The sequence below is a fragment of the Notothenia rossii genome, assembly GCF_949606895.1.
Source record: "Notothenia rossii genome assembly, chromosome: 1".
Lineage (NCBI taxonomy): Eukaryota > Metazoa > Chordata > Actinopteri > Perciformes > Nototheniidae > Notothenia > Notothenia rossii.
The window spans coordinates 9778145-9804349 of NC_136912.1; the positions used below are offsets into that span (position 1 = coordinate 9778145).

Here is a 26205-nt window from a genome sequence, read left to right on the forward strand (position 1 = left end):
AGGAAAGGTTTTAAGACAGTACAAAGAATGCAGTCCGGGTGAGGTTTTTTATGTGGGGTGCAGATGAAAGGGAGCTGTCCAGAATGACACCAAGATGTTGTGTTTGAGTTCTTGATAAGCCATTAAAACAGTAAAATAAGTGTCTCCTGTGCACCAAAACATACCCATCTGTTATGGAAAAAGAAAGTATTCCAAAAGTATTCTAAAAGTAATCTGAATACATTACATTTTTAAGACACGTAACTGTAACTGTATTCTGATTACTTTCAGAGCATGTATTCAGTATTCAGTAACTGATTACATTTACAAAGTAACCCTCCCAACCCTGCCTAGAAGTGATCCTTCGTTAACGTGAAGAGTCTGCTAAGCTTTATGCGGTCCGCAGTAGCCTACCTGAGTGTGCTCCACTAGCACCCCCGCCCCCGCCCCCCCCCCCCCCCCAACTTCAAAATTCTGGGCTATATAAAAATCGCTGGCCAGCGATAGTGTCTATTGGATACATTTTGGCCCTTGGACAAATGTAGTTGGTGATAACTGCGTTACAGCTTTTACTTTCAATTTCACTCACGCTCTCTCGGTCTTTTGGACTTCACCCTTTTTTATTACCGGACACCTCATCTCGTGGAAATAATGTTTTCCTGTTACATATTTGTGGTGGTTTCTTTGATTAACTTTCTGCCAGACTTCCACGTTTCCAGTTGTGGTAAGTTTTTCAAAAGTGTGCTTTTATAAATATGTTATAGTCGGTTAATCTCACTTAACACCTGGCTTGTTTGGTCATTTATTCTTTAATGAGATGTTTGAATGTTTGTCAAGCACTTTGTGACTATGTCTGTGAAAAGCGCTTTATAAATACATTTGACTTACTTACTTACTTCCAATGCAGTGACGTGCGGTGAGCTTCATGGCTGGTGAGGCACTGACTCTTTCAGAGTCAGATTTACAAATATTATATTTTGACCTTAATCAAAAATATTCTGTTATTTTCAAAAGCTTTTTTAGTCTGATGCTTCGATTCATTTTAAACAGACCGTTCAACAAAAGCATACCCAAAATCTAAATATTGGATTGTTCTTTCTTAGTAAGATCCCATTTTCATTACAATTGTGGTCTTACCTTGACTTGAAGATTACTATTAGTTTTGTGTAAAAGTCGTCCTTATCTTCCTGTAGTTTCAAAAGTCTAGTTTGTTGTTTGTGTCTACTGTCTCTGCGTAGAATAACAGTAGCAACAAGAACCTGTGGGCTCACGTGCGCCCCCTTCAGTGCGGCAGAGGTTATGGCTGCCTCTCCTGCTGCTTTTTTCATTGCCGTTGTATGATGAGACCAGCGAGCCTAAATATCATATATACGTTAAATAAGTTATTTAGAGACTATGGATGGCGAGGATAAATGTAATAAAGGGATCTACAAACATTACATTGGTGACCTACAGTGAGATGGTAACAGGCATGCGCTTAGGGCCCGCTTTCCAGCCAGTTTCTGTGGGGTGACACATTCTGAGGTGAGGCAGAGCTCATCTGTGCCTCACCTCACCCCACAGTAACTGGCCTGAGCGCGCTCACAAAATAAGTGCCCTCGCTAAATTAGTGCCCGTGCTCCAGCAAGTTACTGTGGGCTTACGAGAGGCAGAGCTCGTCCCTGCCTCACTTCTCATCGCAACCCGTAGTTGTAGCGGAGCTCGGCAAATTGGCTGATTTTGACTCTAAAAAGCGATTGGAATCATACATTAATCACACTTACATCATAGATCAGTGGAGACATTTGATTATTATTACTATTTAGTTTTTCTTTAGTTGTTTTTCCGTTACATTGGAGTATGACAGGTGAGGCTCTGCCTCCCCTGCCTCCCCTGACTGCACGTCGCTGTAATCCAATGTGATACCTTGTATTATAAGAGGGCGTTTCACACAGACATCCTGTCAAATACAGAATTGTGGTTTGTTTGAAAAGCGATGTTTATTGTCACACAGCAGCACTTGTATTGTATCTGATTTAGGGACAATGGTTTGCCAAACTGTGTTACTACTGTATATCCCAGTGAAGTAGTAAGACATTTAGCCTTGTCGATGTTTCCATCTTCTATTGCCTAGTGTAGGCTATATAGTATAGGAAATAAGAAAATAAGTTTTATGTCGTTGTTAACAATCGGAATTATACTTAACATTGTGTGTAACCAGACGTGGTCTGGTGGTGGGCACTGTATATAATTAAGGTAATGCCACTAGAGAAAATGACTTTGGAGTAGAGTTTAATAAGATACAGTCAGTTAGAAAAGTGAAAATGTGAGATCCTTAAAAACAACAAACTGTGCAATGATCAGGAGAAAATCCAAAGACCTCAGAAGTAAATAAGTTACCATGATTGAGTTAGTTAGTGATTGACTTCCAGTAATGCAAATGTAGGTTATACTATTTCTAAATGTTGTGTCTGATTTAGGGGAAATGATTTGCCAAGATGTGTTTCCATTGTTCTCTATTCAACTCAATGATAGTAAGCACCCTGATGTAGTTTAGATTACATCCTCTTTTCTATAGTGCTGGCTAGCTCATACTGTAGGTTCATGTTGAAAAAAAATACAATATTCATAATCTGAATGTCATACTTAACATCCTAGTGTTGGTGTAACATGTGTTGGTGGTAGGCACTATCCATGCTACTAAAACAACCTACAGTAAGTTATAAAAGTGAAAATGTCCAATTCAGATTCTTTAAAATAACTATCAGCGTGAACTGTTCTAATCAGAGGAGAATAGGCACAGTATTAAATTAAGATACCTACAACCTTATTGAGCAGTGGAAGTGAATTCATGCAAATATAGTTAGTCTTTATTTATTTTGGTGAGTGTTCTGCTCGATATACTTTTGCAATGTGTTTGTGCAAAATAACACGAAAGGAAGAAAAACATTCATGTTTACAGATCATTTTAAATTGTTCTATTAGGGTAACATATAAATAGATTGAATAAACAGACAAAACATATTGTATGTAGCACTTATTAACTTGCCAATGTTTGATTTCATTGCTCATTTTAAATCAGGCTGCTCCAAATTAGAAAGTACAAAAACAAGTCAAATGAAAAAGCCTGAATGTGTTTGTGTACGGTTATGTTAGAGTCAGGCTGTTTAAACTCTATATTGTGTTATTTGCTGTGTGTTACAGATCCAAACTGTGCAGATAAACCTCAGTTCACTCCATCCAGGCTGGTGGTTGAGATTTGGAAGCCGGCCTCCGCCCTCTGCTCCGTGTGTCAGCCTGGATGCAATGTTAGCTTATTTGATATTGAAAGTCCTATTGGAACCAAGAAAACAAATGGAACTGAGATTACATGGACGGTCGACAAAATGACTGAGTGGATCATTTCTCCATCGTGCTATTATTACAATGACACTACTTATGTGATGTGTTGCAGCGACCTGCCTATAACTGTCTACCGTGAGTCACAAAAACTGTTTCTATGTTGTTTTTCATCATTAATGATCCAACAAAGTGGTGGGAAGTAAGTACATTTCCTTAGGTAATGTACACTTTTGAGGTACTTCTACTTTGTTTAAGTATTTCAATATTATCCTACTTTATACTTTTAATCCACTATGATTCGCTAGCCGATATGATACTTTGTACTCCTCCACATACTAGTTACTTTGCAGGTTTGTATTATTGATATGAATATAAATGAACTTTTCAACCATGATGGACTATCACCATGACAGTATATTACCTATACCCTTCCTTAACTTCCGACTGACTATAAGTGATTAAAAGTCATTAAATGTAGCTACGCCTTTACCAGCTGCACAATTTAAATGATGACGGTGTCACTCATTATAATCAAATGACATGATATATTCATCTCAAAAAGTTCTTTTTTTTTATACTTGTACTTTCTTTTATTCGGGAGAGAATAAGTCTAAACTGTGGCATTCTTACTTTTACTCATAAGTAAAACAATTTGTCCACCTCTAATCTAACATCTAACAAAGTAGGTGTTTTAATTATGTTTCATGGAGATACTGAATGTGTCCGTTTGTCTCCACAGACCCTCCAGATAATGTTTCCTTCAGCGTTCACCCTGATGAGCCGATGTCTGAGGGTCAGCAGTACACTCTGCAGTGTGAAGTTCAGGATGTTGCTCCTGTGAAAAACCTCACAGTGACTTTCTACAGAGGACAGACGGCACTGGGTCACACGCAGAGCAGCAACACAGATAAGAAACCAGTGAGTGAGGTCTTCACTTGGAACATCACCTCCACTAAAGAAGATGATGGAGTCCAGTTCTGGTGTGAAGCAAAGCTGGAGCTGGGAGCTGACGGACCACAGCCTCCTCCAGTGGTGGGGTCAGAGAAACTCACTGCTGCTGTCCTTTGTGAGTCTGACCAGATAATTTAAACACCTCAAAGAGGCCCTATTCTGAAAAATCCACTTGTTCACGTCTCTTCTACATCAGCATGTGTCCTCTCTGTGGAAAGAGATTCTGAAAGTTTCAGGAAAAAAGATTCTCTCTCTTTTTATCCTGATCCATTTATATAAAAACCTGTCTGAAAATTAGCTGATCAGATTTTGGCCACTTTGTGATGTCATAACGATGTTTTGGCTTGTGTAACCATTAGCCAATCACCAACCAAGGTAACCCCCCCCTTGTCACCTGAACCTCCTCCTAGAGCACCATTGTGTTCTTTGTAACCAAATGTCTCTCAGAGGGGCGTGGGGAGGGGCTCCTTATTTTCATCTAAAGTAACAGACAGAGAATCAGCACTTTTGAAACAGGGCTGAAACAGAGGGGATTATGGGTAATGCTGCAATGATCTGTTTGGTGTTTGGAGCCAAACACTTCAGAAACATGTTCTTTATATATCTGAGACCTATAATATATTGATGAAAAACAGTATAATAGGGGACCTTGAAAGAAAATTCGTATTGAAGTGAAGTATTCTTTGAGAGAAAGTACTTTTACCCATTACCAAATCTTTCATAATGGAAAATGACTACAGGGAGCCTTTGAAATATTTGTATTTTTTCATATTGAAGTGACTGATTGTGTTTTTCTTCCTCTCCCTCCCTGACCCCTCTTTCCCTCAGCTACCTCCTCCCCTGTTTCCGTTTCCATGCCTGCTCCGCCTCTCCCTTCGCAGATTTCGCCTCACCCTCCCTCAGCTTGGATCCTCCCGTCTCCACCCTCTTCTCCTCTCAGCGTCTCAGAGGTCGGCTGCCCGGTGACGCTGACCCCCTCCTCTCTGGTGGTCAGGTATGTCGGGGATTACTGTGATTAAAGGGTCGTTAATTAACATGTGTTCTGCTACGTTTTCCTTTTATCAATTTAAAAATAATTGTCATTCAAGGTTCTTCAGCTAAATTCCAAATTGCAAATGTCCATTCTGTCTACCTTTTATTTATTATAAACAATTCTTAGGTGATGGAGATGTAAACTCCTGAAGCAACATACATGTCAATTCACACCAAAGCATTAAAGTACAGTGACAATAGCGTTGAGTAAATTACGTTTTTTTATGTTTCACCATTAGAGCTATGGAGTTTTAATTATAGCCAAATAATCCATTAATAACTTAAGTACATTTACAAGTTAAACATGCTATTTGATACCTTTTAAATCAAACATATGTCTTGCTTTTCTCTGTATTATATCATATTAAATTGATATACAGAGTCATTCAAAGACATCATCTTGAGATTTGATAAACCGGGATGGATTTTTAACAATCTTCTGATATTTTATAGTACAAAAGTATATTTTCCCTTTTCCATTTATACCAACCATGTCCTACTCTAGCAATTATCTGTGTTAATTTCACAAGTGATTTTAATTTGTTTTAAAGAATTATACTTTAGTCCAATTTGTGCACGGAAGCAGGCATTCAGCACTTTGAAAAAGGCTTGGACTAGCAACTACTTGTAACCTATCCCCCGTGTTGTCTTGGCTTTACTGTATGGGAGGTATGTTACTGTGAAAAATTAACAATTCACTTTCCTGTCAAAGGTTTGGAGATCCAGTCACAGCCAACTGCTCTTTATCGAGGGCGGGGTTTATAGGTCTTGGTTGGGATGTCTCACTGGTAAGATATTCATTGGGCCCTAAAAATGGTAAAAAACTGAACATTTAGGTTTTTTCCCTCCGTATTTATTTGACTGAGCCGAGGCTTGCAGATCGAAGGCGAGGCTTTAGAAATTGCGAGTGCGCATTTTATATGGGCCCCCGTCCCTGGATGATCCATTTTTTATACAGTGGCAAGAAAAAGGATGTGAACTTATGATTATTACTCTAAGTCAAAAAAATAGCTCTACAACATTTCTAATCTTAAAAAACGGATAGATTAAAACGATGTGTGCTAACTCCTTACTCAATTTACTTGTGTTGTTACTATACTTTTTCCAACCTGTAAATGTTTGGATGATTTATTCAATATGAACAAGAGCTAAACAATCATTTGTGTGGTTTTAGTAAAAATGGATTGTGTTTGTTGAATGATTATTGTTCTTAGGTGAAGATAAGACCATATTTAAAACAAAATTATACATTAATGCAGGTTATTCTAAAGGGTTCACTTTCTTGCCACTGTACCTACAGCAAAATGTCTGTTTTCATGCGCCAGTGAGCAGCTGACATTGAAATGAATGGCCCCGCTTCTGACGCTGTATCTTAAAGGTCCCCTATTATACTATTTTTCATCAATATATTATAGGTCTCAGATATATACAAAACATGTCTCTGAAGTGTTTGGCTCTAAATACCAAACAGATCATTGCAGCATCCCATAATCCCCTCTGTTTCAACATTATGACATCTCAAAATCTGATCAGCTCATTTTCAGACAGGTTTTTATTAGGGCTGTCAAACGATTACACATTTTTAATCAGATTAATCACAGCTTACAAATAAATTAATCATGATTAATCCCCCTTTGGAACTATGTCCAAAATATGCAATTTCTTTATGTATATTGTTGTGGGAATGGAAAGATAAATGAAAGAAGGCGGGTATATCCATTTAACAAACAGTATGTAGCCTATGTATATATGTAGCCTATGTTTATTATAACATTGATCTGTGTGTCAAAATGAAAGACAGCCCACACACCTATCAATCATCAAACCGTGGGGTCTTATTTCATTACGTGTTGATTTCTATCAACAAGTAATGTTGTATCGATGTATATAGAGATGTACTACCGCAAAAGTATTCTCCGTCGGGACTTCCTGCAACAACACCACGCCGTTATCTTGATTCTGATCGGCCAGAAGACATTACCAAAGATGTTCTATTGAGAAGACGATCACTACGTGACAAAGGTTTTCAAAACCGTTTCTAGTCTTCGGTATTTCCAGACAAGTGGCTACTGAAATCAATCTTACTAACTGCTGTCTGTGCAATTTACTCTGCGCGAGTTGGCGGACTTTATTTTGCTTACTTTAACATCATTTTTCATGGTGGGGCCAAGCCATTTCTTGGTATGGCTGTAGCCTACCCCAGCCATACCCTGGCGCCGCCACTGGTGGGATGTATGGGGCGGGCCATTCTGCGCATGCGCTAAATGCGTTAAATATTTTAACGCAATTAATTCAAAAAAAGTTAATTGCGATAATTTTGACAGCATTAGTTTTTATATAAACGGATCAGGACAAAAAAAGAGAGCAAATCTTTTTTCCTGAAACTTTCAGAATCTCTTTCCACAGAGGGGACACATGTTTATGTATAAGAGACATGAAAAAGTGAATTTTGCATAATAGGTGACCTTTAAACCATGATTTAAGCTAGAACCAGCCACAGGAAGCATTCTCTTGTTTAGTCTTCATCTGAACATGGTATCAATAGCTTTGTTTTGTTGGACTCTTTGCCACTATAGGCAGTTCCTGATTTCACCATGGATTGTTTTCTGGTCTGGAGTGTGGAGAGGATGACTGAATGGAGCATGGAGCCCTTGTGTTATGCGTTGTCTGAACAGGGAGGGCAGTGCGAAAGAAACCTTTCTCTGACAGTCTACAGTGAGTTCATAAGTTTCTCCTTCTTACATGTTAGGACATAAATACTTTTTCTATGAGGTTTATATTGTTCTGTCTCCTCAGAGCCTCCAGAGAATGTGTCCATCAGCTTCGTAAATCACACCGGGCCGATGTCCGAGGGTCAGCAGTACACTCTGCAGTGTGAAGTTCAGGATGTTGCTCCTGTGGAAAACCTCACAGTGACTTTCTACAGAGGACGGACGGCACTGGGTCACACTCAGAGCAGCAACACAGATAAGAAACCAGTGAGTGAGGTCTTCACTTGGAACATCACCTCCACTAAAGAAGATGATGGAGTCCAGTTCTGGTGTGAAGCAAAGCTGGAGCTGGGAGCTGACGGACCACAGCCTCCTCCAGTGGTGGGGTCAGAGAAACTCACTGCTGCTGTCCTCTGTGAGTCTGACCAGATAATTTAACACCTCAAAGAGGCCCTATTCTGAAAAATCCACTTGTTCATGTCTCTTCTACATCAGCATGTGTCCTCTCTGTGGAAAGAGATTCTGAAACTTTCAGGAAAAAAGATTCTCTCTCTTTTTATCCTGATCCATTTATATAAAAACCTGTCTTAAAATTAGCTGATCAGATTTTGGCCACTTTGTGATGTCATAACGATGTTTTGGCTTGTGTAACCATTAGCCAATCACCAACCAAGGTAACCCCCCCCCCCAACTTATCACATGAACCTCCTCCTAGAGCACCATTGAGTTCTTTATAACCAAATCTCTCTCAGAGGGGCGTGGGGAGGGCCTCCTTATTTTCATCTAAAGTGACAGACAGAGAATCAGCACTTTTGAAACAGGGCTGAAACAGAGGGGATTATGGGTAATGCTGCAATGATCTGTTTGGTGTTTGGAGCCAAACACTTCAGAGACATGTTCTGTATATATCTGAGACCTATGATATATTGATGAAAAACAGTATAATAGGGGACCTTTAAAGAAAATTCGTATTGAAGTGAAGTATTCTTTGAGAGAAAGTACTTTTACCAAATCTTTCATAATGGAAAATGACTACAGGGAGCCTTTGAAATATTTGTATTTTTTCATATTGAAGTGACTGATTGTGTTTTTCTTCCTCTCCCTCCCTGACCCCTCTTTCCCTCAGCTACCTCCTCCCCTGTTTCCGTTTCCACGCCTGCTCCGCCTCTCCATTCGCAGATTTCGCCTCGCTCTCCCTCAGCTTGGATCCTCCCGTCTCCACCCTCTTCTCCTCTCGTCTCAGACGTCGGCTGCCCGGTGACGCTGACCCCCTCCTCTCTGGTTGTCAGGTAGGTCGGGGATTATTGTGATTAAAGGGTCGTTAATTAACATGTGGTCTGCTACGTTTTCCTTTTATCAATTTAAACATAATTGTCATTCAAGGGTCTTCAGCTAAATTCCAAATTGCAAATTTCCATTCTGTCTACCTTTTATTTATTATAAACAATTCTTAGGTGATGGAGATGTAAACTCCTGAAGCAACATACATGTCAATTCACACCAAAGCATTAAAGTACAGTGACAATAGCGTTGAGTAAATTACATTTTTTTATGTTTCACCATTAGAGCTATGGAGTTTTAATTATAGCCAAATAATCCATTAATAACTTAAGTACATTTACAAGTTAAACATGCTATTTGATACCTTTTAAATCAAACATATGTCTTGCTTTTCTCTGTATTATATCATATTAAACTGATATACAGAGTCATTCAAAGACATCATCTTGAGCTTTGATCAACTGGGATGGATTTTTAACAATCTTCTGATATTTTATAGTACAAAAGTATATTTTCCCTTTTCCATTTATACCAACCATGTCCTACTCAAGCAATTATCTGTGTTAATTTCACAAGTGATTTTAATTTGTTTTAAAGAATTATACTTTAGTCCAATTTGTGCACGGAAGCAGGCATTCAGCACTTTGAAAAAGGCTTGGACTAGCACCTACTTGTAACCTATCCCCCGTGTTGTCTTGGCTTTACTGTATGGGAGGTATGTTACTGTGAAAAATTAACAATTCACTTTCCTGTCACAGGTTTGGAGATCCAGTCACAGCCAACTGCTCTTTATCGAGGGCGGGGTTTATAGGTCTTGGTTGGGATGTCTCACTGGTAAGATATTCATTGGGCCCTAAAAATGGTAAAAAGCTGAACATTTAGGTTTTTTCCCTCTGTATTTATTTGACTGAGCCGAGGCTTGCAGATCGAAGGCGAGGCTTTAGAAATTGCGAGTGCGCATTTTATATGGGCCCCTGTCCCTGGATGATCCATGTTTTATACAGTGGCAAGAAAAAGGATGTGAATTTATGGTTATTACTCTAAGTCAGAAAAATAGCTCTACAACATTTCTAATCTTAAAAAACGGATAGATTAAAACGATGTGTGCTAACTCCTTACTCAATTTACTTGTGTTGTTCCTATACTTTTTCCAACCTGTAAATGTTTGGATGATTTATTCAATATGAACAAGAGCTAAACAATCATTTGTGTGCTTTTAGTAAAAATGGATTGTGTTTGTTGAATGATTATTGTTCTTAGGTGAAGATAAGACCATATTTAAAACACAAATATACATGAATGCAGGTTATTCTAAAGGGTTCACTTTCTTGCCACTGTACCTACAGCAAAATGTCTGTTTTCATGCGCCAGTGAGCAGCTGACATTGAAATGAATGGCCCCGCTTCTGACGCTGTATCTTAAAGGTCCCCTATTATACTCTTTTTCATCAATATATTATAGGTCTCAGATATATACAAAACATGTCTCTGAAGTGTTTGGCTCTAAATACCAAACAGATCATTGCAGCATCCCATAATCCCCTCTGTTTCAACATTATGACATCTCAAAATCTGATCAGCTCATTTTCAGACAGGTTTTTATTAGGGCTGTCAAACGATTACACATTTTTAATCAGATTAATCACAGCTTAAAAAATAAATTAATCATGATTAATCCCCCTTTGGAACTATGTCCAAAATATGCCATTTCTTTATGTATATTGTTGTGGGAATGGAAAGATAAATGAAAGAAGGCGGGTATATCCATTTAACAAACAGTATGTATGTATATATGTAGCCTATGTTTATTATAACATTGATCTGTGTGTCAAAATGAAAGACAGCCCACACCTATCAATCATCAAACCGTGGGGTCTTATTTCATTACGTGTTGATTTCTGTCAACAAGTAATGTTGTATCGATGTATATAGAGATGTACTACCGCAAAAGTATTCTCCGTCGGGACTTCCTGCAACAACACCGCGCCGTTATCTTGATTCTGATTGGCCAGAAGACATTACCAAAGATGGTCTATTGAGAAGACGATCACTACGTGACAAATGTTTTCAAAACCGTTTCTAGTCTTCGGTATTTCCAGACAAGTGGATACTGGAATCAATCTTACTAACTGCTGTCTGTGCAATTTACTCTGCGCGAGTTGGCGGACTTTATTTTGCTTACTTTAACATCATTTTTCATGTTGGGGCCAAGCCATTTCTTGGTATGGCTGTAGCCTACCCCAGCCATACCCTGGCGCCGCCACTGGTGGGATGTATGGGGCGGGCCATTCTGCGCATGCGCTAAATGCGTTAAATATTTTAACGCAATTAATTCAAAAAAAGTTAATTGCGATAATTTTGACAGCATTAGTTTTTATATAAATGGATCAGGACAAAAAAAGCGAGCAAATATTTTTTCCTGAAACTTTCAGAATCTCTTTCCACAGAGGGGACACATGTTTATGTATAAGAGACATGAAAAAGTGAATGTTGCATAATAGGTGTCCTTTAAACCATGATTTAAGCTAGAACCAGCCACAGGAAGCATTCTCTTGTTTAGTCTTCATCTGAACATGGTATCAATAGCTTTGTTTTGTTGGACTCTTTGCCACTATAGGCAGCTCCTGAATTCACGATGGATTGTTTTCTGGTCTGGAGTGTGGATAGGATGACTGAATGGAGCATGGAGCCCATGTGTTATACGTTGTCTGAACAGGGAGGGCAGTGCGAAAGAAACCTTTCTCTGACAGTCTACAGTGAGTTCATAAGTTTCTCCTTCTTACATGTTAGGACATAAATACTTTTTCTATGAGGTTTATATTATTCTGTCTCCTCAGAGCCTCCAGAGAATGTGTCCATCAGCTTCGTAAATCACACCGGGCCGATGTCTGAGGGTCAGCAGTACACTCTGCAGTGTGAAGTTCAGGATGTTGCTCCTGTGGAAAACCTCACAGTGACTTTCTACAGAGGACAGACGGCACTGGGTCACACGCAGAGCAGCATAAACACAGATAAGAAACCAGTGAGTGAGGTCTTCACTTGGAAATTCACCTCCACTAAAGAAGATGATGGAGTCCAGTTCTGGTGTGAAGCAAAGCTGGAGCTGGGAGCTGACGGACCACAGCCTCCTCCAGTGGTGGGGTCAGAGAAACTCACTGCTGCTGTCCTCTGTGAGTCTGACCAGATCATTTAAACACCTCAAAGAGGCCCTATTCTGAAAAATCCACTTGTTCACGTCTCTTCTACATCAGCATGTGTCCTCTCTGTGGAAAGAGATTCTGAAAGTTTCAGGAAAAAAGATTCTCTCTCTTTTTGTCCTGATCCATTTATATAAAAACCTGTCTGAAAATTAGCTGATCAGATTTTGGCCACTTTGTGATGTCATAACGATGTTTTGGCTTGTGTAACCATTAGCCAATCACCAACCAAGGTAACCCCCCCCCCCCAACTTATCACATGAACCTCCTCCTAGAGCACCATTGAGTTCTTTATAACCAAATCTCTCTCAGAGGGGCGTGGGGAGGGCCTCCTTATTTTCATCTAAAGTGACAGACAGAGAATCAGCACTTTTGAAACAGGGCTGAAACAGAGGGGATTATGGGTAATGCTGCAATGATCTGTTTGGTGTTTAGAGCCAAACACTTCAGAAACATGTTCTGTATATATCTGAGACCTATAATATATTGATGAAAAACTATATAATAGGGGACCTTTAAAGAAAATTCGTATTGAAGTGAAGTATTCTTTGAGAGAAAGTACTTTTACCAAATCTTTCATAATGGAAAATGACTACAGGGAGCCTTTGAAATATTTGTATTTTTTCATATTGAAGTGACTGATTGTGTTTTTCTTCCTCTCCCTCCCTGACCCCTCTTTTCCTCAGCTACCTCCTCCCCTGTTTCCGTTTCCACGCCTGCTCCGCCTCTCCCTTCGCAGATTTCGCCTCACCCTCCCTCAGCTAGGATCCTCCCGTCTCCACCCTCTTCTCCTCTCAGCGTCTCAGACGTCGGCTGCCCGCTGACGCTGACCCCCTCCTCTCTGGTGGTCAGGTATGTCGGGGATTACTGTGATTAAAGGGTCGTTAATTAACATGTGTTCTGCTACGTTTTCCTTTTATCAATTTAAAAATAATTGTCATTCAAGGTTCTTCAGCTAAATTCCAAATAGCAAATTTCCATTCTGTCTACCTTTTATTTATTATAAACAATTCTTAGGTGATGGAGATGTAAACTCCTGAAGCAACATACATGTCAATTCACACCAAAGCATTAAAGTATAGTGACAATAGCGTTGAGTAAATTACGTTTTTTAATGTTTCAGCATTAGAGCTATGGAGTTTTAATTATAGCCAAATAATCCATTAATAACTTAAGTACATTTACAAGTTAAACATGCTATTTGGTACCTTTTAAATCAAACATATGTCTTGCTTTTCTCCGTATTATATCATATTAAATTGATATACAGAGTCATTCAAAGACATCATCTTGAGCTTTGATAAACTGGGATGTATTTTTAACAATCTTCTGATATTTTATAGTGCAAAAGTATATTTTCCCTTTTCCATTTATACCAACCATGTCCTACTCTAGCAATTATCTGTGTTAATTTCACAAGTGATTTTAATTTGTTTTAAAGAATTATACTTTAGTCCAATTTGTGCACGGAAGCAGGCATTCAGCACTTTGAAAAAGGCTTGGACTAGCACCTACTTGTAACCTATCCCCCGTGTTGTCTTGGCTTTACTGTATGGGAGGTATGTTACTGTGAACAATTAACAATTCACTTTCCTGTCACAGGTTTGGAGATCCAGTCACAGCCAACTGCTCTTTATCGAGGGCGGGGTTTATAGGTCTTGGTTGGGATGTCTCACTGGTAAGATATTCATTGGGCCCTAAAAATGGTAAAAAGCTGAACATTTAGGTTTTTTCCCTCTGTATTTATTTGACTGAGCCGAGGCTTGCAGATCGAAGGCGAGGCTTTAGAAATTGCGAGTGCGCATTTTATATGGGCCCCCGTCCCTGGATGATCCATGTTTTATACAGTGGCAAGAAAAAGGATGTGAATTTATGGTTATTACTCTAAGTCAAAAAAATAGCTCTACAACATTTCTAATCTTAAAAAACGGAGAGATTAAAACGATGTGTGCTAACTCCTTACTCAATTTACTTGTGTTGTTCCTTTACTTTTTCCAACCTGTAAATGTTTGGATGGTTTATTCAATATGAACAAGAGCTAAACAATCATTTGTGTGCTTTTAGTAAAAATGGATTGTGTTTGTTGAATGATTATTGTTCTTAGGTGAAGATAAGACCATATTTAAAACACAAATATACATTAATGCAGGTTATTCTAAAGGGTTCACTTTCTTGCCACTGTACCTAAAGCAAAATGTCTGTTTTCATGCGCCAGTGAGCAGCTGACATTGAAATGAATGGCCCCGCTTCTGACGCTGTATCTTAAAGGTCCCCTATTATACTCTTTTTCATCAATATATTATAGGTCTCAGATATATACAAAACATGTCTCTGAAGTGTTTGGCTCTAAATACCAAACAGATCATTGCAGCATCCCATAATCCCCTCTGTTTCAACATTATGACATCTCAAAATCTGATCAGCTCATTTTCAGACAGGTTTTTATTAGGGCTGTCAAACGATTACACATTTTTAATCAGATTAATCACATCTTAAAAATGAATTAATCATAATTAATCACCATTCCAACTATGTCCCATTTCTTTATGTATATTGGTTTGGGAATGGAAAGATAAATGAAAGAAGGCGGGTTTATCCATTTAACAAACAGTATGTATGTATGTTTATTATAACATTGTTCTGTGTGTCAAAATGAAAGACAGCCCACACACCTATCAATCATCAAACCGTGGGGTCTTATTTCATAACGTGTTGATTTCTATCAACACGTAATGTTGTATCGATATATATAGAGATGTACTACAGCAAAAGTATTCTCCGTCGGGACTTCCCGCAACAACACCACGCCGTTGTCTTGATTCTGATTGGCCAGAAGACATTATCAAAGATGTTCTATTGAGAAGATGATCACTACGTGACAAAAGTTTTCAAAACCGTTTCTAGTCTTCGGTATTTCCAGACAAGTGGCTACTGAAATCAATCTTACTAACTGCTGTCTGTGCAATTTACTCTGCGCGAGTTGGTGGACTTTATTTTGCTTACTTTAACATCATTTTTCATGGTGGGGCTAAGCCATTTCTTGGTATGGCTGTAGCCTACCCCAGCCATACCCTGGCGCCGCCTCCGGTGGGATGTATGGGGCGGGCCATTCTGCGCATGCGCTAAATGCGTTAAATATTTTAACGCAATTAATTCAAAAAAAGTTAATAGCGATAATTTTGACAGCATTAGTTTTTATATAAATGGATCAGGACAAAAAAAGCGAGCAAATATTTTTTCCTGAAACTTTCAGAATCGCTTCCACAGAGGGGACACATGTTTATGTATAAGAGACGTGAAAAAGTGAATTTTGCATAATAGGTGACCTTTAAACCATGATTTAAGCTAGAACCAGCCACAGGAAGCATTCTCTTGTTTAGTCTTCATCTGAACATGGTATCAATAGCTTTGTTTTGTTGGACTCTTTGCCACTATAGGCAGCTCCTGATTTCACGATGGATTGTTTTCTGGTCTGGAGTGTGGAGAGGATGACTGAATGGAGCATGGAGCCCTTGTGTTATGCGTTGTCTGAACAGGGAGGGCAGTGCGAAAGAAACCTTCCTCTGACAGTCTACAGTGAGTTCATAAGTATCTCCTTCTTACATGTTAGGACATAAATACTTTTTCTATGAGGTTTATATTATTCTGTCTCCTCAGAGCCACCAGAGAATGTGTCCATCAGCTTCGTAAATCACACCGGGCCGATGTCTGAGGGTCAGCAGTACACTCTGCAGTGTGAAGTTCAGGATTTTGCTCCTGTGGAAAACCTCACAGTGACTTTCTACAGAGGACGGACGGCACTGGGTCACACGCAGAGCAGCAACACAGATAAGAAACCAGTGAGTGAGGTCTTCACTTTGAACATCACCTCCACTAAAGAAGATGATGGAGTCCAGTTCTGGTGTGAAGCAAAGCTGGAGCTGGGAGCTGAAGGACCACAGCCTCCTCCAGTAATGGGGTCAGAGAACGTCACTGCTGCTGTCCACTGTGAGTGAAACTGCTCACCGTTAACAAATTGAGGGTGTATGATTTAACCTGTATGAATGTTTATCATTAAGTTGTCTCTTATGGATCTCTGAACAACTTTTCAAACTCCTCTTCACCCATAAGGATTAGTAAACATGCTTACTGACACAGGCCCCAGGACCCAAAGTCTCAGAGACATCACTGGCAAAATATCACTCAGAAAGAGACGTGCAAACAAGGAAGAGACACAGAACTAAAAGGGACACAAAACACACAAGGGGCAACACCATCAAATATATAACAAGAAAAAGTCCAAAACAATAGCTAGGTTTACGAAAAAGAAATCGGGAAATATATATTACAGACTACAAAGAAACACGAAAGACAAACTATATATTTGCAAAACAACTACAAAGAGACCTTAAACAACTCCAAAAAGACTATGAAGGCCATGCAAAGAGACCCAAAAGAACTCTAATGAGACACAAAAAGAAATATAACTACAAAGAGAAAAAACTATTACAAAAACTGACTAAACAACTACAAAGACACGAAAAATACTTTACAGAGGCACAAAGAACCCCACGAAAAGACTCAAAGCTACAACAAGAGACACAAAGCAACCACATGAGTAACGTAAACTACAAAAACAGGCAACACGACTACAAAGAGAAGCAAATAAATCAGACACAGTGACCACAGGAGACTTAAAAAAAACTACAAAGACACCCAGAATACATTTAAAGAGACAAACCGACCAAAGACCACACCCACAACATTTTAAGAATGTTTTTAGAGAACGTTATCCTACCTTTCAGAAGTACATTCTAGGAACCAAAATAAAACTTCTCGATGAAACCATTCCTAGAACAATGAATGGTAACATTCTCAGAATGTTTTTAGAACCAACATTAGCCGCGTTCACACCGCGTACTTTGCAGTACTTAGTGCCGAAACTTAGTGCCCCGGCACTTATTACCCCAGGGCACTAAGTACCAATTGTGTTCACACCGGAGTACTTTTCCCTGAGGGAAGATTACGCAAATGAGCCGCTGACGTCACTTCGTCTTCTTCTGCTTTGGGTTTACTGGCAGGCTGCAAACAACTTCACGGCGTATACTGCCACCCGGAGTCCCCGGCCGGAAGTCCCCGGAGTTGGGGACTGGCTTCAGTTGAAGCCTGACTGGCTTCTACCAAAGCCTTCCGAGTAAATCGCCAGAACGCCGACACCTCCTCATCACTCCACCGCTCCCATGTTTTTTTTTGTGTTGCCATAACTTATTCTCTCTCCGTTGGTGCGCGGGGCTAATGCTAATGCTAATAATGCTAATGCCACAAATAAAATGGCGGCTTCACAAAACTTTTTCAGAGTTTTATGGGGCGTGGTTTGCAATTCCCCCAGCCAATCAGAACTGGGGCACTTTTCCCCCCCAGGATAGTACCACCTCTCTAGCAGGCACTAAAAATGGGTGTAAAAGTTCCCGGCACTAAGTACTCCTTTTGGTGTGAACGCAACATAAGGGGTACTAACCGAACTAAAGGGGAAAAGTACGGGGGAAAGTAGGGGGAAAAGTACGGGGAAAAGTACTCCGGTGTGAACACGGAGCTAATGTCTAGCTGGGAACTCAGACATGCCCATGCAAACATGCAATATCATGAATTACGTGCTTGTTTAAAAAAAAAAAGAAGGAAAATGTGTTGACATCAGATTTTTTTTAAACACCCTTTTCAAACAAATGCAACAATTTTGTTTTTTACAGTGCACAACAAATAAATCTGACATTGACCATGACCGTGTTAATAATTCTTATCACAGGAATATTTTATAAAAAAAGAATAACCTCCTGAAAACATTATCCAAATGTTGCTTTCAAAATGTTCTTCTTTGGTTATCATGTAACATTGAGGGAATGTTTTATAAAGAACATCTTTAATGTGGTACCCGGGAGGCGTGTGGCGCAGTGGATAGAGCCTTAGTGTTTGGATCAAGGGAGCACAGGTTCAAACCCCACTGCAGTCAGCATGTCGTTGTGTCCCAGGGCAAGACACTTCACCCCAAATTGCTCCTGTGGGGATTGCCCACAGTATGTAAGTCGCTTTGGATAAAAGCGTCTAACAAGTGACATGTAATTTAATGTTACCCCAACAATGTCCAAAACACATCCTTAGAATGTTGCAGGCAAAACGTTCCACCTTTGTTAACATATCACATTAAAGGAACATTTTATAAAACACTTTCTGTCATCTCAGGCCTCAATAACATACTCAGAACATCCTCTGAATGTTGCAGTTAAACTATTGATTTTGACTGCGGTGAAATTACGATAAAAATGTGGGTAAAAGTTGCAGTAGAATAGAGACCTTGCATATGGCTCCTACAAATACAATTATAATTTAAATGGATCACATGCAAAAGAGACTTTAATTTAATTTTTTTAATTTAATTTGCAGGGGTGACAAAAAAATCCATCAGAAAGCTGCAGCTGATTCAGAACTCTGCTGCTTGAGTCCTCACTAACACTAAAAGAGTGGATCACATCAGTCCGGTTCTGGAGTCTTTACACTGGCTTCCAGTCGGCCAAAGAATTGATTTTAACCTGTTAGGCACCAAGCCTGTTTTTCAGGTTTCAGGCTCGAAAATGACCATATCTTCCCTTCTAAAAGGGTTAAATTAATAATCTTTTTTCTCAAAGTAATGATAAACCTGTGAGGTGGATAGAAAAGTCAGAATCAATATAGATGTTTTTTTATTTTAAAGAAAATTCAGATTGAACATGGTAAAAAACTGTAAATTATAGTGTCCGTCCAAAAAATATTTTGTACTTATAGTGAAAACTAACATTGGATGATGGGTTAGTAGACTAAAAGCTTTAGGAATCCAAAGTACAACAGATAATAAGTACCCTGTATCAAGATTGATGCAAAACAAGTGATATTTGACCTTTTTAGACAGATTTAGCAAAAAAACCCTCTTCTGAGGCCATTTGGGTGGATTTTCCATATCTCTGTCCCCCCTTGCTCGATTTTGACATGTGGGATCTCTTCCTGACCGTTAGAGCCAATAGAATCGAAGGGAAATCGTCCCATAGGCTCTCATGTTAAAAAAAAAAGCTGGCGTCTCTGCGCATTCAATCTTGTTGCAGAGCGTAGGAATATCCCTGCTCTGATATCTGGAAACGGAAAAGCAGTTTATTATTGCTTATGGATTATCAGAACATTTCAAAGGGGACACAGACACATTGGATTAACCTGTGGATTAACTACACCATCGTTTTTATCGTTTTAATGCCATTGAAGATCAGTTTTGACCAGACAAAGACCAAGGTAAGCCATGTTAGCGTTTTGGGCTACCTAGCGCCACATGTTTTGATGTAGGTTTCTTGTTATTTTCTCCAAAAATGTGTAATCTTTGAGTGTTGAGGTGGGTATCAATAGATTCTGTGTCGATCGTTTATTACGATCATAAACGATGTGTTGGATGTGCAGCTAGGATAAGTAATAAGGGTGCTAGGAGTGATTTTCGGTGCAGTAATAGGTTAGCATTTTTCGCTCGGGGCTAATTCAGAGGGTCACTGTTAGCATTTTGAGTTTTAAAAAAGATAAAAAATGAAGAAGATCAGTTAAATGAGTTTTCTTTTCGTTATATGGATATAAAACATTCATAGTTTATTAAATATGAAGGTTCCTTTGACGTTGTTTCCTGCAAATTACGCGATTTCGGGCCCGGATACGGGTCCGTGGGGCTTAGTACTATTGCTAGCTTTTAAATCACTAAATGGTTTAGGACAAAAGTATATTAACGATCTCCTGCATAATTATGAACCATCAAGGTGCCTCGGGTCTTCTGGGACGGGTCTGCTTTCTGTTCCGAGAGTAAGAACAAAACATGGAGAAGCAGCGTTTAGCTATTAAACTCCGACAATCTGGTACAAACTGCCCGAATCGTGCACATCTGCAGAAGCTCTTACTATTTTCAAATCGAGACTGAAAACATATCTTTTTGCCGCTGCTTTTAATTGAGCTGTTAATATTCACACTGCAGTATTCCATTTAAACATGTATTGCATACATGTTGTGTTTATTTTATTATCTTTGCTTTTTAATGCCTGTTGTAAAATGCCATTATATAATGTGTTTTTACTGTATTTATTCTTAAAATGTCTTTTAATTTATTTTGTAAAGCACTTTGAATTGTCGCGTGCTGAAAAGTGCTATATAAATAAACTTGCCTTGCCTTGCCTTAATACTAAGGGAACCAGAAATGCTAACTTATTTTTGGGTTTAAGGATTCCTGCATTTCTCGTTAATGTGTTTCTATTCTCATATTTGTTGACGTGTTGTATTTCTTCCTCCTCAATCCACTCACAGATAAGCCTCAGCTAGAGGTATCCACACATCCGGATCCGATCATCATCACAGAAGGAAACCCTCTGACGCTGAACTGCTCGTCTGTGGGAAACCCCCCACCATCATATACATGGAGAACGTTGGGAATCACTTCCCCCTCCGATGGCAGCGTCTTCTTCATCAACTCTATAACTCACAAAGATGAAGGGTCGTACACCTGTTCTGTCAGCAATGAAAAAGGATCAATCACTGTTGAGTTTGACGTGAAGGTCCAAGGTGAGTTCAAACTTATTTTTTTATTTAGTACTGGCAAAAGATTCACAGGATATGAAAGTGAGAGAAAATTACAAAACCATATTTAATGTAAAATTCTATTTCTTGCACACTTAATGTAAATTGCCCTTCATAGTGTATATTTGACAGACAACAGTCGTTCACTGTCAATAAGTATATATTTTACTTTTCATGTAAACTGATGCATGCTCAATATGTAAAACGGTCAGATTAACTTTTAATTATATAAACAGCAATAAAAAAGAAAAGAAAGGACATTAGAAAATTAATAATAAGGATAATATTACTTTTATTAAAAATAATAAGAATCATTATCATTATATAATATAATAATACTATTAATAATGTGTATAGTCCTTTATTGTGGTTAAAACAATTCACACAAAGTAAATAATTACAATAATAAAAAATAATAAATTATTGATAATACAAAAAAAAAATGTTTTTATATATATATAATAATAAAAACAAATATAATAATAATAATTATAAATCACTAGCACGTTTATGTATTTCGGACATTCCCCCCAGTCAGCTGACATGTTTGTTCAAGTTGAGTTTTAAAGTGGACCTATCATTCTATATTTGAAAAATATATTTTAGGGCCATACCTATATAAAACATGTCTGTGAAGTTTTTTCTTTCAAAACACCAAACAGATCACCCATTGTAGCCATGCCTCATACTGCTCAAACCCCTCTTTTGAAGCCCTGTCAAAGAAACGCAGATTTTGGGTCCTTAGCTTGAAAAAAACAATAATCAGAATTCTACCGGAGATAAAGTTAAATTCTGCTGTGATAAAATGCCATCCTGTTTAAACCACGTCAAGGATTATTTCTGAAACAGTATGGAGCTCAAATGCTTTTTCTCTTGCAGGTTTATCACAAGGTGAGTTCCTTTTTTATTTCCTACTTTTTAAACACATGTGCTCTACGGTACAGGTTAGCTATGAGTGTTAGCGAGGCTTGCTAATGTAAACAAAGATGTCCAAAACATGTCAGGCTTTGTTTCTGATAGCAACTTTCTGTGGGTCCGCCGACAAAGCCCTCGGATGGACACGTCAGTTCGGATGGAAATCTGTATCCGCTCGTTATACACCCGTTTTTAAAAGATGTGGGTACGGAGGAAAGGAGAGAGGGTTTTATTTTCTGACGCTGCGTGAGTTCCCGACGCACCGGGGACACATATTTATGTATAAAAGACATCACAAAGTGCATTTTGCATGATAGGTCCCCTTTAAGTAAATTCTTCAGGGTTCTTGTTGCGTAAGACATTATATTCAGCAGAAGTCTCCACGCTTGCAGTCAGCTAAAGTAGTTTGTAAGTATGCTAACGGACAGAAAAAACACACAACCACATCGCTCAGAGTTTGGCCTGGAGTACGGACTGTTTATTGCATCTGCGCATGCTCATTAGCATCACCACGTTTCAGGCACATTCTGATGGTGTCATATACATGAACTGAAACATGACTTTATACAAATATGCTTAACAGTCATAATTGTCACTGTAAAGTAACCAAAAAGTCGCTCTCAGTGTTACCCCTAGATTCCACCGGGTCCGTCTGCGGCGCGTTACAGCTGCGCTGCGGCGTCCGCATGGATCGCGGCCACTCTAGTCAATGGGTGCTATTCCACCAGACGCGCCGCGTTACGGCTCAGAAGGCAATGTGTAAATTATATATATAGAGTAATTATGATGATGAATGCATGTTTTTACCACTAAAATACAGCAACACATCTTTGATTCATTTTGTTTATAACTGGGACATTACAATTATTATTAACTTTGTCTGTACAAAGTAGCCTATCCAGGAAATATGCCGGCAGGCAAGACGCTCCGCTTCTGAAATGCTTCTGAAACGCGCCCGGTAGGGTACGACGCCGGAGGAGGCCGGACCAAAACCGCGGCGCAGCCGTAACGCGCCGCAGACGGACCCGGTGGAATCTAGGGGTTACTTTCTCACAGCAGTGGAGAGTTTATTCTAACACACGTGACATGAGAAAGGAAGTTCATTGTTACTGTTTTGGTATTTGGCCTGATCTTTTATATTCTCTGTTCCTTTTTTTCTCCACAGCCGACCACCTCAGTCTCATCATAGGTCTGTTGGTAGCAGTTATTCTTCTGGCTGTCATTGTGGTGGTGGATGTATTCATCAGTTGCCGTAGACACACTGCTGAGTAGGTCTGCTGGAGACCATGACAAAATTGTAAACATGTTAAAACAAAAAAAGGTTTTAAGTTCAATTTGGAATTTTCCTCGTCTAAATCGGCAACATCAGTTGTCATCAGGATATGTTATGTCCTTACTTCACCTCCTAATTGCAAAGTAGGCAATTATCGGCTATTTCTAAGCTGGATTTCCACAGGGAGGTTTTAAATTGTTAGGCGGCGACCACTTGTAGCTGTTGTGTTAAGATTAGATTAGATAAGAAAACCTTATTGGCAGTTACATTTCATTAAACTGACATTTGCCTTTTGCAGTTTTGCAACACAGGGTAAAACAGACAATGCCAATACATACAATCCAGTAAGGTGCAGCTAAAATACAGAAAATACGTTAAATATTTCACAGTGGTGGTGCTCATATGCTTTGTGTGCAATGTGCATGTGTGTGTGTGTGTGTGTGTGTGTGTGTGTGTGTGTGTGTGTGTGTGTGTGTGTGTGTGTGTGTGTGTGTGTGTGTGTGTGTGTGTGTGTGTGAGTGAGTGGAAAAATGGAAAAACCTAATTATTGATTTCTTGTTTATAAGATTCTTCGTTAGCCCAGGGCCGGTCTTTGGCATAGGTGACATAGGCGGTCGCCTAGGGCACCAGATCTGGGGGGGGGGGGGGGGGATTTTTCATCTTAATTTTCGGCCTTGATGTAGCAACATTCATAAAGTAAATGTAACACCCATTCACCCCGGTTACACTTTTCATTTGCCCTGTACGATGGGTGCTCTAAGAGATTAAAGTGGGGGGTGTTGGCTTATCAGGCGTCCGCAGCTCACAGCCGAAGTGGGCGTGGGAGAGAGAGAGAGATGCATTTTATGTAAACAAATATTTCCAAGGCATTCCTTTATAATTATTGGGCTAAACAGGTTTGAAATCATTTCAATGTATACTATAGCAAAGTAAACCAAAAATATCATTTAAAGTTGGAGAGATACAAAAATAAGCATGCATAAATAAATAAATGCTAACTAGGTCAAAAAAGATATGAATGAACAACACAAATAAAATAGGATACATTTATTTGTTATTGGCTATGGTAGGTTATTGGTTATTTTCACATACTTATTTGATTATTAAAATGTAAACCAATCTTTTTCCTAGGGGTGTTAAAGTTGTTCCCCCTAGACCAGGTCTCTAATTGTGTGCTCAAAGTGCACCAGATTGAAGCATTTTACTGTAAAATGTTCAAACATTTCTAAAATGGGACAATAAGTACTCAAATGATTGTGCGTACCAAATTCTCAAAATGGCACAGCAGCAATTTTTGTTACTATAAAAATGCAATCCTGGAATATCTACTTTTGTGACAGTTTTATGTATCAATATAATTAACATATCATGTCATAATTAGTTACACAATAGAGAACCACAGTGACGCGTCCTAAAACCCGGATGTAAACTCCTTCCGGTTCCTTTGTCAAAAACCAATGCAATTTCTCCATAGGATTTTGGAAAATAGCTCGAAATAAGGTCTGTGGTTGACACACATTTAAGAAACGGATCACGTTTTGTTCAGCCGGATAATATCCACATGTCTACCCTACTTTTATAATTTTCTAATCATAAATCTAGTCGCCAGAAGTAAAATGCTAACGTTATGCTATAAACGAACTACAGCAGGGTCGCTGCTTCAACGTCACGCCAACTTAAGATCCATATAAAAAATACAGATTCAAAATGTTACAAGTTAAAGTGTTTGTTTTAACAGTTTGCAGGAGGCAGGTACTTTTCATTTCAAGCAGAACAGGGCAAACAAACTTAGCGGGACTGTTTACGTTGTTGGTGTAAATACGTACAATGGCCTCCACAACTTCTGTAGTCCTATTCAGCCACTTGTTAACAACCATCGTTTTTCAGCCACCTAAAATGTCGTAGAACAAAACATGATCTGTCTCTTCAATTTGTGTCAAACACAGACCTTATTTCGAGCTATTTTCCAAAATCCTATGGAGAAAATGCATTGCTTTTTGTTGAAGGAACCGGAAGTGGTAAAAATGCTAACTTACTTCCGGGTTTTAGGACGTGTCACTGCGGTTATTATAAAACGGGAGAGAACATAAGAACAGCCGCACCGCCTCTCCCAATTATTTTTGCTATTATTATTATTATTGTTGTTGTTGCTATAATGCAGGGGTATTCAAATGCATTTCAAAGAGGTCCAGTAAGAGAAAATATAATTAAATGCTCTGTTTTCGCTGTCTACCTTTCTCTTTTTTGAGCACGCCATTTGAAATGACTCAGACTGTTTCTCTCTTCTTGTCTCGTCTCTGTGTGTGTGTTTGAATCTATCGTGCTGACTGTGAGCCTTTCTCATTTCACTAATTCCCCTCCTCGACTCCCCTCCTCGACTCCTATTCTCGTGTCTTAGTCCCGCCCACAGGAGATGCGAGGGGAGCAGCCGAGGAGGGGAACCAAGGAGAGAGGAGGGGAAGCAGCAGGCGGTTAGAGAAATGAGAAATCCTCTCCCCTGAACAGTCATTTTAAAAAGATGTCCGTTAAATAATCATACATCAATATTTCTTTCTACTTTTTTTTTTTTCATGAATCACTTAAACAACTTCTAACGTACTCAAAACTACCAAACATTCAATCAATCATTTTCAAGATTTTAACCCATTCAATGCCTGTTTCATTATTTTAATTATTTCATTTCTCTCAAAAATGCCTCATTGACTTCCATTCAAACCACATTTTTTGATCTCACTGCCATTGCAGTATACAACCATGCATTTTGTAATGTCAGCATTTCAATTAGAAGAAAAGTAGTGATATTTGATATTTCTACTCTATTCCACCAGATTAAAACATTTCCCACTTTAGGCCGATGCATGAAATTCTTACATTTTTGCCAGTTATATTATGGAGCCGTGTGACTACCAGGGGGCCCAGAGAGTGGTGTGTGTGTGTGTGTG

At 39.0% G+C, this 26205-nt stretch overlaps 1 protein-coding gene across 2 annotated transcripts; it reads left to right on the forward strand.

Annotated features, from left to right (window-relative positions):
- The first annotated feature begins 485 nt into the window (after positions 1-485).
- LOC307029478 (uncharacterized protein) lies at positions 486-25493 on the forward strand. Of its 2 annotated transcripts, none has more exons than XM_079665552.1 (17): positions 486-703; positions 3163-3435; positions 4040-4366; positions 5080-5245; positions 5996-6071; positions 7860-7998; positions 8080-8409; positions 9121-9283; positions 10034-10109; positions 11892-12030; positions 12112-12444; positions 13158-13323; positions 14074-14149; positions 15909-16047; positions 16129-16458; positions 20806-21060; positions 21955-25493. In XM_079665552.1, the coding sequence occupies exons 1-17, from the start codon at positions 631-633 to the stop codon at positions 22035-22037; spliced, it is 3144 nt and encodes a 1047-aa protein (XP_079521678.1). In that variant the 5' UTR covers positions 486-630; the 3' UTR covers positions 22038-25493. The 2 variants fall into 2 exon arrangements, with proteins under 2 accessions (XP_079521678.1, XP_079521677.1); XM_079665551.1 differs by having other exon boundaries at positions 23156-25493.
- The last annotated feature ends 712 nt before the right edge of the window (positions 25494-26205 follow it).

Bases quoted from the DNA above. Each gene is read 5' to 3' on its own strand.
- LOC307029478 (XM_079665551.1), top strand. From the start codon at position 631: ATGTTTTCCTGTTACATATTTGTGGTGGTTTCTTTGATTAACTTTCTG. The intron at 704-3,162 runs GTAAGTTTTTCA...TGTGTGTTACAG, and splicing joins CTTCCACGTTTCCAGTTGTG to ATCCAAACTGTGCAGATAAA. The intron at 12,031-12,111 runs GTGAGTTCATAA...CTGTCTCCTCAG, and splicing joins CCTTTCTCTGACAGTCTACA to AGCCTCCAGAGAATGTGTCC.